Source organism: Jaculus jaculus, chromosome 9, assembly GCF_020740685.1.
Source record: "Jaculus jaculus isolate mJacJac1 chromosome 9, mJacJac1.mat.Y.cur, whole genome shotgun sequence".
NCBI lineage: Eukaryota > Metazoa > Chordata > Mammalia > Rodentia > Dipodidae > Jaculus > Jaculus jaculus.
The window spans coordinates 80,390,349-80,409,755 of record NC_059110.1 but is presented as its reverse complement, the minus strand read 5'-3'; the positions used below and the strand labels follow the sequence as shown (position 1 = coordinate 80,409,755).

The 19,407-nt window shown below is 40.0% G+C and overlaps 1 protein-coding gene across 1 annotated transcript; it reads right to left on the bottom strand.

The window, feature by feature from the left end:
• Positions 1-8,902: 8,902 nt before the first annotated feature.
• Positions 8,903-9,886, bottom strand: LOC101594068 (male-specific lethal 3 homolog; the record flags this gene model as incomplete). The annotated part of the gene is made up of 1 exon (XM_045159354.1): positions 8,903-9,886. A coding segment is annotated over one exon (858 nt), but the record flags the coding sequence as incomplete, so codon positions are not given.
• Positions 9,887-19,407: the final 9,521 nt, after the last annotated feature.

Sequence of the window (19,407 nt, the reverse complement as noted above, 5' to 3'; positions counted from 1 at the left end):
GGAAGCCTTAAGTGTCCCTTCACCCTTTCTCTTTTTTAACTAAGGGGGAAAGAATCATGTAGAGTCAAAGACTAGAACCATAGTGCAGAACTCCTTCCATCTCTCTAAGATGGACACGTTTTTATACAAGATAATAATTATTGTCCCCCACAAAAGGTCAACCCAGTTATAGACAATGGTGTACCAGACCAGCCCCATTGACGAGTTCTATCCTTATTTTCCATGTCTCCCCTATAGCTTGAGTACCCAAAGTATCTCAGGAAATCTTCCCCCAAGGGGTCATATTTTTATGTCAAGGTCAAGTAGAGTTGGTATGTCTTTGCAACATAGTCCTAGTGGGAAAAAAACCTAACTCTATACTTTTCTATGGCACAAAAATCTCATAAGATACAGAAGTGATAGAGGGAAGCTTGCATGGTCACATATTCTCTAATCATTCTGAAGAGCATGATGCCTGGTTTTAAATGTTAAAACTCCATTCACATGCACACAATGTTGTATGACACACAAAGGAATGTCCCTCAACTATCCCTCCTTATTTGCTCCCAATCTTTTGAAAAGATAAGAATTTTAATCTAGAGCTGGGGGTGGTGGCACATGCCTTTAATCCCAGAACTCAGGAGGCAGAGTTATGTGTATTACTGTGAGTTCTAGGACACTCTGAGACTACATAAGGAATTCCAGGTCCGCCTGGACTAGAGTGAGACCTTACCTCGAACCCCCCCCCCAAAAAGAAAAAAGAAAGAGAGACTTAAAAACTCTCAGACTACCTAGTATAAAATTCCCCTCTATAGTCTCACTCTTAGTAACCAAAGCTAGCTGGAATGACCATTAACTAAATGCAAGTCACATTGTGCTGCCAAAAGCAGGAGCATGTGGCTCCATCTACAATGCTCTCTCCTCTTGCTTTTCATTTTCTGGCCTTTAACAGGCATTGTTTGGATGTATCTTCCCCCCATCATCTTTTTTAGGCCTAAGTGTCCATTCACAGAAGTTCTACTGTGCCACTGGTATTTATCAATCCATTTTCTAAAACATCTTTGGTCTGAATCTGTGATTTTATTTCTCCATGACATTTCATGTAATTGGTCAAATGGGGAGGGTGGGATAAAGTAGAAATGAGGATAAAGGACATGAAAATGGACACGAAACAAGATTGGAGGTAGAGAAGTTTATGGAAAAATGAAAATATAAGAAATGGGGAGAAATGTGATAGAGTTGAAAGTAAATGGGGTAGATAAGAAGTAATGGAATTATTAGAGAGGAAAAAAATGAAGAAGAGAGATAGAACAGGAGATGAGAAGGAATAAAAGGTCTTGAAGCTGGATCAGGCATGGTGGTGCATGCCTTTAATCCCAGCACTTAGGAGGCAGAGGTAGGTGGATCATCATGAGTTGAAGGCTGAGGCTACAGAATGAATTCCAGGTCAGCCTGAGCTAGAGTGAGACCCTACTTTGGAAAAAAAAATCTTGAAGCTACTAAAAGATCCCAGGAGAAATAAAATTAATGTGTCAGAGATGGAAGACTTGGACTTCCCATTCTATGCAGTCCAGCAATAGCCAGCTTTGACAGCCTTAAGACCACTATTGTATCCATACTTTTCTCTTAATAAAACAATTCCTTGCCCAGGGCTTGTTTCCATTTATCTAAACAGAGATGCCCCTAGAAAGTCAGGTGTAAGGTTTGCCAAGTGAGAAAATGCCATTTACAGTTGACTGGATATGCCATTCAACTGTAAATCCAAAATATTGTGAATTTTTGTAACTAACACCCACTTTACATTCTATACATCTTAAACATGCCTGCTAATAGTGTCAAAAGACATGAAAAAATGGCTCATTCCTAATTCTCTTCAAGTTATCAAACTTCGAGATGTAAAGTAGTGAACTTCTCCAGGGGTTGGGAAAACCCTGACATAGTTCTCTCCTCATTAGCTATGTCATCTACAAGGTTCCTGACCTTGAGCAAGTGCTTTGCCTGCCCTTGGAGTACCCTTGGTGGAAGGCACAAGGCAGTTGTCAATGTTCTTCTGCTCATGTGCTCTTGTTCTTTAGTCTCCAATTTGATCACACACAGTTTGCCTCCACTCCTTCTGTCAGCAGCACTTAACACTGTAGCAGGCACAGTTTGGAGCTTGCCTTGGCCATATCTGAGTCTCTGGTCTTTCCTTCATCTGGCCATGAATGTCAGACATTGAGGGTGACTGTCAGAGAATCATTGCTGGAGTGGAAAGGAACAACTGTACCCAGCATCATAGAGAAGGGCCTAAAACATCTATTCCAAATTTCTATTCCTGGGGCATTTATCAATTTAGAAGGTTCTTTTTCCTTTAAAATTTGTCTCCTATTTATTTTTATCACAAACTAAAAATTTATTTACAATTTAAATTTTTCATTAGACATAAAATACACCATGTAAAAGTTCAGACAGGGGCAGGAGATATGGGTAAGTGGCTAAGTTGCTTGTGTGGGAAGCTTAAGGAGCCTGGTTCAATTCCCCAGGACCCACATATCAGATGCACAAGGTGACACATGCATCTGGAGTTCATTTACAGTGGCTAGAGGCCTTAGTGTACCTATTCTCTCTCCCTCTCTCTTTCTCTCTCATATATATAATTAAATTTTTTTTTTAATTTCTAACATGAATACCATCCCCATCTTTCTACAACAGAGTCACTACAAGCCTATTTTTAAATAACTATTTTAATATTTTGATGTTTAACTTTCCAAACAAGTGAAAATTTATTTATTTCTCTCTACATTGCATAGTATCTTTATATCAACATATAAATTCTCATCCATTTCAAAAGCTATTCTATTTATGTATAAATTATTGGAATATGTTTAACCAAACCACTATTGATGTGAGTTAATTTTCTGCCTTTGTAACTGGTAATAATAAATACACCTGAGAATGCTTCCACTGGTTTAATTCCTGAATTCATGGAAGTAATTTATGTACATTGGTAGTACACATACATGCTAAAAAAACCCACAAATGCAAATTTGAAATTGTGTAAGTATCCTTCCCTTCTTTGGCCAAAACAATGTGCAGCATTTTACATCTTTATTGGTATGTAAGAATGTTCAACTTCACTGGATATTATAAATATCCCTTTTTATCTTTAGAAATGAGAGCCAGAGGTTGGAGACATAGGTCAATAGTTAAGGCACTTGCCTTCAAAGCCTAATGACCTGGGGTTAATTCCCCAGTGCCATTGTAAAGCCAGATGCACAAAGTGGGACATGTACCTGGAGTGGCCAGAAGTCATACATATTTTCATATATATATATATGGAAATAAATTAAAAAATATTTATAAAAATTAGAGTCAGGAGACTTCTGGGTGAGATGGCAGCATAGTGGCCATGCCAAAGCAGCCTAGTAGGGAAGTAGGCAGTAATACAAATAGCAAAATACACTCTTCTATGGAAAAGTGAACATGTATAAGAACTTATCAATCTCAGCAGAGACCCAGAGCATATAGCAACCACAGAAGCAGGCACAACCGGATCCCTAAGCAGTGCCAGTCCATGTGGCTGCCAGGCTCTGCCTGAGCCTCAAGAGAAGCCAAGTAAAAGGATTTTCCACTCACACCAGCCTCCTCACAAAGTCAAGAAACCTGAATGACAAGACATCAGAGATCAGCTAAGCAACTCATGAGGAAGAGGATCACACAGGGACCAGCTATGCAGCCCTGGTACAACATTAGGCTCCCTCCACAGTCTCCCTCCCCCAACTGCTAGCACAGGCAACCACTGGAGACCTGGGGAAGGGAACTCAACTGCACAGCACCTAGACCAGGTAATCAGAGCAGTGGACCCACTGACCATGCCAGGCAAGCTGAGCCAAAAGTGCAGTAAAGAGGGACCCAAGATGACACACAGCATAGCTGAGACCAAAGCCATCCCAAAAGGGAACAGGGTCTACCTACACCAGGTCAATACTTGCCACACAGCCTGGTATATAGGCCTTCATTGGAAATTCTAATTGCACCTTTCATGTCAGAGCAGGTTATATGTCAGATTTGATTGATGGTTGCCTTGCCATTCTTAATTAAGCTGTTTTATGGGGTTGTCCTTTGTTGCTTTCTGATTAATACTGCCATTGTCTTCTGCCATTCTTGGGGGTGGGATCTCACTCAGCCCCAGGCTGACTTGGAACCCTATGCAGACCAGAAATCTCAGCTACCCAGTGGACAGCATTGAGGGCATGGGCAACATGCACCCTTAGGGACTTTGACTTTGTTAGATTATCATTTGTTTTAATACCAAGTTTGAAAATTTGAAAAAAAAAATTTCCTAGATTTACATACCTAGCAAAATTAAATAAACATGAGATAAATCACTCAAATAGACCTATAACAAATATGGATATCCAAGCAGTTATTATAAAAAAAAAAAACAAAAACTCCCAACTAAAAAAAGTCCAGGCCCAGATGGATTCACTGGGGAATTTTGCCAGACCTTCATGGAAGAAATAACACCAATGCCTATCAAACTTTTCTATAAAATAGAAAAAGAAGAAATACTAACAAACTCCTTCTACAAAGACAGAATCACCCAGATGTCAAAACCAGACAAGAACACAACAAAGAAAATTACAGACCAATCTCCCTCATGAACATAGATGTAAAAATTCTCGAAATATTTCACACAGAATACAAGAGTATATCAAAAAGATCATTCACCCCAACTAAGTAGTCTTTATCTCAAAAATGCAGGGATGGTTCAACATATGCAAATCAAAAAATGTAATACACTATGTAAATGAACTGAAATACAAATTCACATGATCTTCTCAATGGATGCAGAAAAGGTATTTGATAAAATATAATATCTGTTCATGTTAAAAGTCATAAAGAAACTGGGAATAGCCAGGTGTGGTGGTTCATGCCTTTAATCCCAGCACTTGGGAGGCAGAGGTAGGAGGATTTTCATGTTTTGGAGGTCACCCTGAGACTACATAGAGAATTCCAGGTTAGCCTGGGCTAGAGGGATACACTGCCTCAAAAAAAAAAAAGGAAAGAAACTGAACATAGGGGAACTATGGCAACTTAATAAAGGCTATTTATGACACACCTACAGCCAACATAATACTAAACAGAGAACAACTTGAAGCTTTTCCACTAAAATCAGGAGCAAGACAAGAATGTCCTCTGTCCCCACTTTTCTTTAATATAGTATAGGAAGTCTTAGCTATAGCAATAAGCTACACTTAAAAGAGATACAAATTAGAAAGAAAGGCATCACATTATCATTATTTGCAGATGACATGAATCTATACATAAAGGACTCCAACTACTCTAAAAGCAAACTGTTAGAGCTAATAACTAGCAATGTAGCAGGATACAAAATAAACACACAGAACTCAGTAGTCTTTGTATACACTAACAATGAACATGCTGAGGATGAAGTCAGAGAATCATTATCATTCACAATTGCCTCAAAAAAAATACCTTGGAGAATAAACCTAACCAAGGAAGTGAAGGTTCTCTAAAATGAAAACTTTTATACACGCATTACAGAAATTTCAGAAAACACTAGGAAATGTAAAGACATCCCATGTTCTTAGATTAGAAGAACCAATATTGTGAAAATGTTGATCTTACCAAAAGCAATCTATACATTTAATGCAATCCCCATCAAACTTCCAATGGCATTCTTAACAGAAATTTAAAAAAAAAAAATCTTAAATTCATTTGGAAGCACAAATCCAAACACTTTTATTATCCAAAACACTTTTATTTATTTATTTGACAGAATCAGAGAGAGAGAGAGAATGGGAGGACCAGGGACTCTTGCCACTGTAAAGAATTCCAGAAACATGCACCACCTTGTGCAACTGGCTTAAATTGGTCCAGGATAACTGAACCTGTGTCCTTCAGCTTTGCAGTCAAACACCTTAACTACTTAGCCATTCCTTTAGCCCCAGCCAAAGCAATTTTGAGCAATAATAATAATAATAATAATAATAATGCCAGCAGTATCACCATAACCGATTTTAAGCTATATTACAAAGCCATAGTAACAAAAACAGCATGGTACTGGCACAAAGAAAGACACATAGGTCAATATAATAGAATAGAAGACCCAGATGTAAATCCAAGTAGCTACAGACATCTGATTTTTAACAAAAATGCAAAAATATTCATTGGAGAAAAGACAGACTTTTAATAAAGGCTGGAGAAACTGGATATCTATATGGAAAAGGATGAAAATATATCCTTATCTCTCTCCATGCACAAGAATAAAGTCCAAATGAACCAATGAACAAAATGTCATTGTTCTCTAATTTGGATTTCTTTATGAATGTGAATATATATTATTTTCTTCTTTGTAAATTCACTTCATTTTTGTTTTGTCTTAGCTTATATTTTAAAATTTTACTTCTGCTACTATTAACTAAATTGATTCTAACTGGCAAGTAAAATTTTATATATTAATGGACTAATGTGTTTTAAAACATGTATACATTGTGTGATGTTTATGATTGACAAAGACTCATCACATTTTAAAACTATAGCTCTATCATGGAAGCTTGGAAAATAATCCCCACCTCTCATTTGTCTGGGTCTTTGTTCAGAGAACTTGAAAACAAATTAGATTTCTTTTTTTCTTATGAACTTTATCTTCTTTGTTTTATATCAGGCTCATAAAATTTTCCATTTAAATACTTCACCTGTTAGTGATGTCTTTCTAGTACTCCTATGTCCTTCTTTAAATCAAATGTATGATGTATTTAGAGCTTATTTTATTATACAGTCTAACTTTTGCCCTAACAACAGTCCTACCATAATAAAATACAAACTTGATCACTTATAAAGTATGTATAACATATGCACAAGAGATGCAATATAGAACTAGTGTCAGAGCTGCCATTTAGGAAGTGACTCTGAAGTCACACCTGGCCAAGAGAACTAACTACCCAGTCATAATAAATAATACTCAATACATAGTACAATCTAGAATCTACAGAACTTCATAATTCATAATGTCCAGAAAATAACTCCAAATTAATGGATATGTAAAGAATCAAGAAAATGGGGTATTTGCTGGAGATCAAAGGAAGTCTATTAAATCAAACTCTGAAACTAACTAGAAGTTTAATCTAATATACAAAGATTTAAGGCAGCTAAGACCACCCTAAGTTAATTTTTCAAAAGGACATGTCTTAGACAAATTAAAATCTCTGTACAGCAGTAAAAAAAAAAAAAAGATGAAAATTCTAATGCAATTTCCAAAATAAAAAGGTTACAGAGAAGATGATGGTGTAGGAACCACACCAAAGCAGCCTAGGGAAGAAAAAGGAAAACAAACAAACGAAACCAGCAAAATATACTTTTCTACTAAAAAGTGAGGTGTATGAGAAATTACCAACAGCACAGAGAAGTAGGAGAGTTCCAGAGCATCCAGAGCCCACATAGGCAGGCAGAAGTGTCTCCAGCAGCAATGGCACCAGGTCCACAGGGCCACAGCTGCAAGGCTCTGCTTGAGCCACAGGAAAAGCCAGGTGAGGGGATTTCCACTCACACCAGAGCTCCTCACAAAAAACAAAAAATGTGAAGGAAGGATCACAGCAACCAAGAGAGGACCAGATCAAGAGGTAGACAATCACGTGGACCAGCGGGAGAAAGAGAGCCACCATCCACAGTCTCACCTACCCCACTACCAGCACAAGTGCCAGCAAGCACCAAAGACCTGGGAAAGGGAGCTCATAGCACCCAGCAATGGCAACCAGAGCAGTGATACAGTGACCCAGCCAGCCTACTTGAACCCACAGTGCAACAAAGAGGCACACAAGCAGGAGTGCAGCATAACTGAGACCAAAATCATCCCAAAAGGTAACTGGGATTACAACATGTCAGTACCTACCAAATAAGCCTGGGATATAGGTATGAATTAGAAGTGGCAATGGCACCTACCATATCAGGATAAATTATATGTTAAATCTGATAGATGGTCACATTTGCCATTCTTAAATAAGCTATATTTTGGGCTTGTAATTTGTTGCTTCCTGATTTATAGAGGCTTTGTTTCCTCATCTGGTGTACATTAGGGAAGGGTCTCACTTGGTCACAAGCTGACTTGGGACCCTCAAAAGACCAGAAATCTTAACCTTCTTGTTGACAGGATTAAGAATTTGGGGCAACACACATCCTAAGGGAAGTGACTATGTTAGAGGATCTGGTTGTCATAATACCTACTCCTTTTTTTTTTTTCTTTCAAACAAGACAATGCTTTATTTAGATGATGCAAAATAACATTTCATAGAAAAGGCACTGTAACATTATACAGCCAAATGTAGCTATTAAAATTTCAAACAAGAAAAGCAACGTTTTATTTACATGACCAAAGATTGCATTTCATGGAGAGGGAACTGTTATCAGCAATCTCTTTCACCATCAATATCAATTTCCTCTAAAATACTGTGACCACTTTCCAAGTACAAACTAAAAACTTTTTACCACCCCACTCCTGAAACTAAATTTGCCCTATGAATGAAAACAGTTTTCACAAACATTTGTTTAATGTTAACATAGTAAACAACATGGTTCTTGCTAACAACCAACTACAATTATCTACCAAAACAGTGTGCCCTACATATACTTTCATAAATGTTTCACTATGGGCACAGCTACAGCTGTTCTTTGCCTGGTATCACAGATGGTCTATGCAGCATTATATAAGAACATATCCAGGCACTCTGGAAATAATTAGTATTTTAACTTATATTTACTCTTCACTTTGGAGGCAGAGTGTCACTATGGAGCCTAGACTGACCTAGAACTCATGATCCTCCCTGGTGCTGGGATTACAATTCACCACATCCAGCTCAGGAATTAACTCATAACAGAAATAACTACAAAATGAGAAAAACTCAAACTGAGCCTATCTGCCTGTTGGAGGCCCCAGGGAGTGCCCGTTGGTACACCCTGAAGAGAAGGCCCATCATCTCATTGGTCCACCTGGAACCTGGAACCCAAAGCACAAAGACAAAGCAGCTACTCTTGTAGCACCAGAAGAACTTTAGTACATTGCCCTGAGGTTCTTGGTGCTGTAGTGCGCCTCAGAAGCAGCCACATATACTGACTCTGGGAAGAAGTCATCATGATATTCTGCTAAAAACCTCAGAAAGAGATCCAAATGCTTCAGTAAAGCCTTCAAATTCTTCTCAGGTAAGGGCATCCTTCCAAGGATTTCTGGAAGTTTTACAAACAATTGCAACAAATGTTGTGCCCCATAAATATAAGAGGGAGCAGGGGGCTGGTCTCCTGGGGGATAATCATCAGGCACAAGCTTCCAAGAAAGGACCTCATTTATTTCATTAGTTCTTCTCCCTTCAAAGCCAGCAAACACAGCACTCCCTTCCTTACTTGGAGTAAGAGGAATGGGGGAAGATGATCTGCTGTGCACAGGTGTCTTCTTTTCCAAGTACAGGAAGAGTCTGGGCATGCCAGTGGACATGTCCTGCTGTCGGCACTTGGGCTGAGGTGATGTGCTGCTCTCAGACCACCCGTCACAGTTGCTGTGACGTGAGGAATGCCGCAGGGACTGCAATGCTTCCGGTTCAGCTTTGCGCCTCTTGGGAGTGACTGGTTCCCCAGTAGTAGGCTGACTCTCCACGGACTGAGGTGTGGATGGATTCAACAACGGTGGGCTGGGAGGCAGCTCCTCCTGACTCCTACTAGTGTTGGTGGCACTTTCCTTAATTGGAAGAAAAAATCTGGATGAAGTCACCTTTTTATACTGAGCTTGCTCATGTGGGTAGAACAAAACCAGTGGGAGAGTATAGTCAAAGGTTATTCTTAATCTATCCATCATCTCCTTACAAAGATCAACATTCTTTTCAGCTGGGATATAATGCACATTCATGTGGGTGTGGACCAAAGAAAATACATTGAAAGCAGTAAGAGAGAAAAATCAAGTTACATATAAAGGCAAGCCCATCAGGGTCACTGCAGATTACTCAACACAAACTTTAAAAGCCAGAAGGGTTTGGAGTGATTATACCAATTTCTGAAAGATAACAATGTCAAACAAGGTCACTTTATTCTGCAAAGCTATCCATTCAAATAGACAGAGAAATAAGGATCTTCCACAACAAAAGCAGGCTAAAGGAATATTTGAAGTAAAAACCAGCTCTACAGAATACTTGAAAAAATCCTCCATGCTGAAGAAAAAGAAAAGCACACATATAAGGAACCTGGAAAAAAAAAAAGAAAAATATACTCAAATACTAGTTAATACAAGAGAGCAAAGATTAAACCAGAAGTACTACAAAAAAATGGCAGAAGTAAATACACACCTTTCAATAATATCTCTTAATATAAATAGCCTCAATGCCCCAACCAAAAGGCATTGGTTTGCAGACTGGGTTAAACAGAAGGATCCTTCAATTTTCTGCCTCCAAGAAACTCACCATTCTACAAAGGATGGACACTACCTTAGGGTGAAAGGCTGGAAAATGGTGTTTCAAGCAAATGGGCCTAGAAAACAATCAGGGGTTGCTATTCTAATATCTGACAAGGTAGACTTCAGTCCAACATTACTTAGGAAAGATAAGGAAGGTCACCTCATATTGATTAAAGGCACACTCCAACAGGAAGACATTACAACCCTAAACATATATGCAAGTAACATGGGTGTTGCCAACTTCATCAAACAAACACTATCAAAACTAAGGTCACAGATAACACCAAACACAGTTGTAGGGGATGACTTCAACACCCCACTCTCATCAATTGACAGGTCATCCTGGCAAAAAATAAACAGAGAGGCATCTGGATTAAAAGAGGTCATAGAAGAAATGGACCTAACAGATATCTAGAGAACATTTCATCCAAATGCTGCAGAATACACATTCTTCTCAGCAGCACATGGAACATTCTCTAAAATAGACCAAATATTAGGACACAAAACAAATCTTAACAAATACAAGAAAATTGAAATAATTCCTTGCATTCTATCTGACCACAATGGAATCAAACAACAAATTAATAGCAAGAAAAGCTATAGAGCATACACAAAATCATGGAAACTAAACAATACATTACTAAATGATGAAAGTTGGTCAATGAAGAAATCAAGAAGGAATACAAAAATTTTATAGAGTCAAATGATAATGAGAACACAACATACCAAAACCTCTGGGACACAAAGAAGGCAGTCATTAGAGAGAAATTTATAGCTTCAAGTGCCTATATTAAGAAATTAGAAAAATCTCAAGTAAATGTCCTAATGCTTCACATTAAAGCATTGGAAAAAGAACAAGGTAAACTGAAAATCAGTAGATGGGAAGAAATAATAAAGATTAGGGTAGAAATTAATGAAATAGAAACCAAAAGAAAAAAAAAAGAATACAAAGAATCAATGAAACAAAGACTTGATTCTTTGAAAGTAGAAACAATATTGGTAAACTCCTAGCAAATCTTACCAAAAGAAAGAGAGAAGAGACACAAATTAATAAAATTAGAGATGAAAAAGGTAGCATCACAACAGATAACAGAGAAATTAAAAAAATCATAGGGATATACTATAAACACATATACTCTACTAACTATGAAAATCTGAAATAGATGATTTCCTTGATTTATATGACATACCTAATAAATCAAGATGAGATTAATAACTTAAATAGAACAATAACGCATGGAGATCCAAGTAGTTATCAAAAATCTGCCAACTAAAAAAAAGTCCAGGCTTAGATGGATTCACCTGTGAATTTTACCAGACCTTCAAGGAAGAACTAACACCATTACGTGTTCTTTTTTTTGTGTGGTTTTCTGAGGTAGGGTCTCACTCTAGGTCAGGCTAACCTGGACTTCACCATGTAGTTTCAGGGTGGCCTTGAACTCTGGGCAATCCTTGTATCTCTGCCTCCCGAGTACTTGGATTAAAGGCATGTGCCAACGCACCCAGATACACCATTGCTTTTTAAACCTTTCCATGAAGTAGAAAAACAGAAATCCCACCAAACTCCTTCTATGAAGCCAGCATCACCCTGATACCAAAACCAGGCAAGATAGAACAAAAAAAGAAAATTACAAACCAATCTCCCTCATGAACATAGATGCAAAATTCTTAACAAAACATTGGCAAATATATATATTAAGGCTAGTGGTATCACCATGCCTGATTTTAACCTATACTATAGAGCCATAGTAACAAAAACAACAGTACTGTGCACAGAGAAAGGAGAGAGTGAGTCAGAAGCCTGGGGCCAAACTCTAGCTTAGCACGTGGAACTGATTTAGTTTGTTTATCTTAAAATAAATCACTACCTGTGCTAAGCATTAGCCCACATTGTATTTAATGATATGCGTATGGATGTATACATAATTATGTATAATATATGTATATGTGTTTTATACATTTAATTGACATCACATCTGCATTACAGAACTATTGAGTTGTACCATCCTGTCATATAGCTGAGGAATGGTGATGTAGAAGGTTATGAGTTTCCCAAAGTCACTCAGCTCCTTGGTGGTGGGGCCAAGCTCCACTGCCCTCTTCAATCTGCCAGGACTAGATGTGCAACTGACAGAGAGCAGGGGAAATGGACCGCTGCTTCTTAGCTGGCAAGGCCAGGCCAGGCCAGGCCAGGCAGATGTCCCCATCCTATGTGCATCAGAGTCACTGTGGTGTGTGTCTTACAGAAAATGCTCAGGTCCCCTTCCCTGAGATGTGCTCAGCAGCTCTCTTCTCAAAACCAGTTCTTTAGACCAAGCACCTGAAACTTCTGAACTTCACCTTGGGAAACGTGCTGTGTGTCTAGAAAAGTCAATAGTGTGAACACCTGGTCAGTAGCTTCAGAGTCACACCTCTGCTGTAGTCTCAGTGAAGAGAGAGAAATCGGGGCGCTGTGGCAAAGGTTCTTCAGGCTCTTATCACAAAATTGGGCTATGCATCACCTCTACTGCTCCCCAGCCATGTGCCCTTGAGCAGAGCACACACCCTCTATGTACTGCTCAGCACACACAATGCTTTCTTGCAGCTTTGAGAGCCACAGGTAACAAGGCATGTGGGTGGCAGCCTGTGAAAGCTACTGGGTTACAGTAACTGGCTGACTGCAGGGTCGCTTCCATTTCCTTTTGAGAAATTAGGGGTCAGATGAAGTAACTTCTTACAGTATGTGAGCTTGTCTGTGGCAGGCACACTGGAGCTGAGAAAAGATAAGAAAGAGAGGACAGTACAAGCCTGGGAAAGCAGATCTTCTGGTGGTGCCACAGTGCTCTTCAGATGCCCCTAGTTCTGCTGCCCCAGCTTCCCTCCATCCAGTGCAGGAACACAGCAGGGTGGTGGGGGTCTAGGCTATATAGGACAAAGGTGAAAACCAGGGAGATGGGTACCTGGCCTGGATAGCCTTAAAGGAGGCAGAGTGAGTCTATAGATGGGTATCCTAGTAAGGCTGGGGACCTGAAAGCCATGGCCTGGGCCTTGTTTTAGGAAGAAAATGGCTGAGCCAGCACTGGACCAGTCCTGTTAATTAGTTCTGGAGAGGCCTTAGGGAAGCAGTACCAAGACAGACTCTTCAGAGGAGTGCATGTAATTGCTTCGATGTTTACATCTGTGACAAGGGCCTTGGGAGAGGAGATTTGTTCGCAAGGAGTACATCAGACTCTTGGTCCATCTCCTTGCTTGCTCTGTCTTCTCCTGCCTCTTCATTTCCCCCTTTTCCTTTCCCTATGTCTGCTGCCTAAGAGAACTTTTGCCTCCCGATACAAAGATCCCTGAGCCCTCACTCTCTTGGTCCAAATTCCTGGCATAGCATCTCAAAGCTGAAAGGATTTTAGATTCAAATCATGCACATATATACGCCCCAGGCCCTCTCCTTAGAAGACTTAAGTTTGTAGCATCCCATTCCACATGACAAGTCATCTTGTTTTGTACCTCCTTTGATAAGACCCTACCTTTAAGGAGATCCCAGCAAACAATCACCTCCTTGGTAGCTATCAAACAGCATCTCAGTTTAGAGACTCATCCAGCCAGCTTAATGCCATAAGCACACCTTGCAGGACAGAGTGAATGGCTTTAGACATGGCCCTAGGTCCTCACTAAGTAAGCCATGACTTTTGTTCTATGCCTAAATTTCCCCCACCTGTGAATCTAGCCATAAAAAGCCCTCTACTGGAGAAAGTATGAGGGGGACTGAGCTGCCTTTGCTCCTCCACATAGCCAAGTCATCTATATACAGTGGCCCCCTTATCATGGAAGACAGGCTCGAAGACCCCCATTAAGTGTCTGAAACCACAGATGGTTGCATAGCCTATATATACCTGGTTTCTTTCCTACATATGCATACATATCTTTAAATAAGTCAAATTATAGATGATGTATAGTAAAACATTAACAACAATAACAATAAAATAAATCTGATGGTATACTATAATAACATTATTGAAAACTTACATTTTACTTATTTCTGGAATTTTCCATTTAATATTTTTTTAAATTTAATTTATTAGTTTTCTTTTCAGTAAATACAGGCAGTTTGGTACCATTGTTAAGGCTCATCTGTGATCTACCCCCTCCCATTGGACCCTCCTTGTTGATGTAAATGGGTCGTGCATTGTAGAGTTAGCCCCCAGTTATTGGTATGATAAATGTCTCTGCAAATCATTTGAGGTATGTTGGGGCAGCTCTCTCCTTAGGATCTGTACCTATCTGAAAAAGAGAAGCAGACTCTCCAACGGAGAGTAAGTTAGCACCCGGAAAATTGAGATAACACTTACTTTTTTAAAAAATTATTTATTGTTATTTATTTGAGAGCAACAGACACAGAAAGAAAGACAGATAGAGGGGGAGAGAGAGAATGGGCGTGCCAGGGCTTCCAGCCTCTGAAAACGAACTCCAGACGCGTGCGCTCCCTTGTGCATCTGGCTAATGTGGGACCTGGGGAACTGAGCCTCGAACCGTGGTCCTTAGGCCTCACAGGCAAGCGCTTAACCACTAAGCCATCTCTCCAGCCAAACACTTACTTTTTTGATAGACAGTTTGATAGGTATAGGCCCTCTTATACCCCGTGATTGATGGTAGCTTGCTATTGTAGAGTGGGCTTGTGTTTGGTATGGTTCTGACTTGTTTCCCAAGCTATATAGTTTCCCAGCTATAGTCAGCTTTTTCAGGAGTCTCCATATTGCTTTCCAAAGTGGTTGTACCATCCTGCATTCCCACCAACAGTGAATGAGTGTCCCTGCTTCTCAATATCCTCGCCAGCATTTATTTTCATTTGACTTTTTGATGTTGGCTATCCGTATTGGAGTAAGGTGGAATCTCATAGTTGTTTGAATTTGCATTTCTCTGATGATTAGGGATGATGAACATTTTCTTAAGTTTGTGTTTGCCATTTGTATCTCTTCCTCTGTGAATTGCCTGTTCAACTCTGTGCCCCATTTTGTGAGTGGGGTGTTTGTCTTCTTATTGTTTAGACTTTTGAGTTCTTTGTAAATTCTAGAGATAGGCCTCTATCAGTTGGATAACCTGAAAATATTTTCTCCCATTCTGTGGGTATTCTATTGGCTTTGCTTATTATATGCTTGTCTGTAAAGAAACTCTTCAGCTTCATATGATCCCAATGGTTGAGTGACTGTTTAAGAACGTGAGCCACTGGGGTTTTGTTCAGGAAGTCTTTTTTTCATTCCTATATCATGGAAAGTACTTCCTAAATTTTCTTCCAGTAGTTTTCGAGATTCTGGTCTTATGTTGAGGTCTTTGATCCATTTGGATTTGAGTGTAGTGCATGGTGAAATGTGTGGATCAAGTTTTAGTTTCCTGCATGTGTTTATTCAGTTTGTCCAGCACCATTTGTTGAAGATGCTATCTTTTTCCAGTCTATATTGTTTGGGCCTTTGTCGAATATCAAGTAGCTATAGTTGCTTGACCCAAAATCTGGGTCCTCAAGTCTATTCCATTGGTCTATACTCTTGTTTTTATGCCAGTACCATGCTGTTTTTATTACTATGGCTTTGTAATATAGCTTTATATCAGGTATGGTGATGCCACCAGAGGTATTTCTTTTGCTGAGGATATGTTTGGATATGCGAGGCCTTCTGCCTTTCCATATGAAATTTGAGATCATTTTTTTCTATCTCTGTGAAGAACACTGTAGGGATTTTAATTGGAATTGCGTTAAATCTATATATTGCCTTTGGTAGGATTGTCATCTTCACAATGTTAATTCTGCCTATCCAGGAGCATGGGAGGTCTTTCCATCTTTTCAAGTCCTCCTCAATTTCTTTTTTGAGAGTTTTTATATTTTCGTTGTATAGATCTTTTACTTCCTTGGTTAACATTATTCCAAGGTATCACCCTAATCCCAAAACTAGGCAGAGATGCCACAAGAAAAGAAAATTACTGGCCTATTTCCCTAATGAACATAGATGCAAAGATCCTGAACAAAATACTTGCAAACCAAATCCCACAACACATCAAAAGTATTATCCACCTTGACCAAGTGGGATTTATCCCAGGAACACAAGGGTGGTTCAACATATGAAAATCTGTCAATGTAATACACCACATAAACAAGCTTAAACATAAAAACCACATGATCATTTCATTAGATGCAGAAAAGGCCTTTGACAAGATACAACATTACTTCATGATCAAAACATTGGAGAGAATTGGCATGGCCGGTTCACATCTTAACATGATAAAGGCAAAATACAAAGCTCCAAAGGCCCAAATAATACTTAATGGAGAGAGACTGGAGGAATTCCCATTGAGATCAGGAACAAGACAGGGATGTCCTCTCTCACCTCTGCTTTTCAATAAAGTTCTGGAAGTCCTAGCCCAAGCAATAAGGCAGGAGAAGGAAATAAAAGGGATACAATTTTGAAAGGAAGAAGTTAAGTTAGCTCTATTCACTGATGACATGATTGTATATGTAAGAGACCCGAGACACTCCATCCCAAAACTCCTGAAGGTGATTAACTCCTATAGCAAAGTAGCAGGATACAAAATCAATGCACAAAAATTGGTAGCATTTCTGTATGCAAATGACAAAGACACAGAAAAAGAAATAAAGTACATAGTCCCATTTTCAATAGCAAAAAAATAAAATAAAATACCATTTAATATTTTTTGAGCATAGTTAACTATGGGTAACTGAAACCACAGGCTGTGAAGCTGTGGAGAATGGGGAACTAGTGTACTCACCTCTCTCCTGCAGCTGAAGGATTGCATTTGCTCTTGACCACCTGCACCCAATTTCTGGAAGTAGCTCAGATTCTCAGCACCTCTCAACAAAACAACTTCTGTTCTATTCTTGCCCCAGAACCTGCCTTCCTGCCCACCTCCTGTTTCATTTGCATGTTGTCTGTTGGTGGCAGGTGCGGATTAGACACTGGAGATACCAAACACAATTGTCATGGCTGCCTTTCCTCATGAATCTCACAAACTGAAATGAAAGAGGTCTTCTAGAAGTGAGCAGACAAGAAAATACAATGATCAGGAAGACTTGCTGGACCCAAGAAAATGGTAATCAGAGATAGAGGATAATGGGAGGAGATAAGGCCAGGTCTCTGCGGGGACATAGGGTGTAGCTCAGTGATGTGTGTGACACATTTAAAACCCAGAACCAGAAACCTCAATGGAAAACAATAGATCTCTGAGAAAGACACAGAAAGTGAGAACAGAAGGCTGAAAGGCCCTCACTGCTGAGAGCCCTGGAGAAGACCTCAGACAGAGAGTGAGCACTGCATATGCAGAGGCACAAACTCTGGGTGACCTTCCTCCCACCAACAGGAAGTGGGGCAGGTGCTTTGTAGGAAGGCTGTGAGTGGCCCAGAATGAGGCCCAGGTGGTAAGTAGAGGCACATTAGCCTGAGTCACTCTGCTTTTACTCCTGTTGAGATGAGAAGTCACTGAAGCCTTTGAAACTGGAGAGTGGGGTGTGCTTCAGGAGACGCAGGAGAGCCAAAACAACTTTGACCAGAAGTGCTATGAAGAGCAGAACATGTGATTTTTCTCCGCTCCTCAGCCCGAGCTTTGCCAGTGGGGTTCTTCGACAGTTTGTGGCCCTTGCTTTTTTTTCCTCCCTTATTTTGTGTATAATTTCACACCACTCCCATTTATATTATTATCTTTCCTTCAGTAGGTGAAAATGGAATGATGGAGTGAATGGACCTGGCAGAGAGCATTAATGCTGTTGGCACTGAAAGAATGGAGCTGATCACCTATTCCTGTCTCCTGATGGATGAAAGCTCCCCACCACCTCCCCTCTTGTCAGAGGGACAGAACTTCAGTTTTACTGGGCTCTGGTCCGAGAAGTCAGGAACAGTTATGAACTCTCAGTTGTGGCCACCACACCCTCCATGCAACGAGATGACTGAGAATAGTCATGGCAATGATTTGAGTGTGCAGTGCCTCCCACAGGCTCATGGGTTTGAATATATGTTCCCTGCTCTTGGCATGGTTCTGAAAGATCATGGAAGCTCTGGAGCATGAGGCTTAGCTGGCAGAGGAGATGGGCCACTGAAGGTTACACCTGCATCCTGTGTGGATGCAGGTCTAAGCTCCCTGGTGTAGCTGAGACATGAGGAGCTGCTGTATCATGGTCTGAACAAGGCATATCCAGCCTGTGGCAATGGGCTGCATGCAACCACTTGTAGCTGAGGGTAGCTATGAATGCAGCTCAACACAAAAATTGTTACCATACTTAAAACATTGAGATTTCTAAATTATTTTTGGTAACCTGATGGTGTAGTTTTCCTCTCTTTCTTTCTTCCTTTCTTACTTTCCCTCTTCATTTAGAGAGACAGGGGGAGAGACAGAGAGAGAGAGAGAGAGAGAGAAAGAGAATTGGTTCACCAGGGCTTTAGCCACTGCAATCCAACTCTAGATGCTTGCACCATCTAGTGCACATGTGTGTCAACTTGGTGGGCCAGGCTTATGTGAGTTCTGGAGAGGGATCAAACCTGGATCCTTAGGCTTCACAGACAAGTGCCTTAACCATAGAGCCATCTCTCCAGCCTCATTGTGCAGTTCCTGAAGATGAACTTTGTAGATGACAACATTGTGTCCCAATATCAAAAGGTTGAAATAGGGCTGGAGAAATGGCTTAGTGGTTAAGCACTTGCATGTGAAGTCTAAGGACCCCGGTTTGAGGCTTGATTCCCCAGGACCCACGTTAGCCACATTAGCACAAGGGAGCGCACATGTCTGGAGTTCGTTTGCAGTGGCTGGAGGCCCTGGCGCACCCATTCTCTCTCTCTCTCTGCCTCTTTCTCTCTGTCTGTTGCTCTCAAATAAATAAAAATAAACAACAAATTTTTTTTTTTATAAAAAACAGTTGAAATATAGGTTTGTTGCTCATCCCTGTAATCCCAACTCTCAAGAAGCTGAGTGAGGAGGTTTGTCATGAGCGTGAGAGTTAATTGCAAGTCAGTTTGAACTAGAGTGAG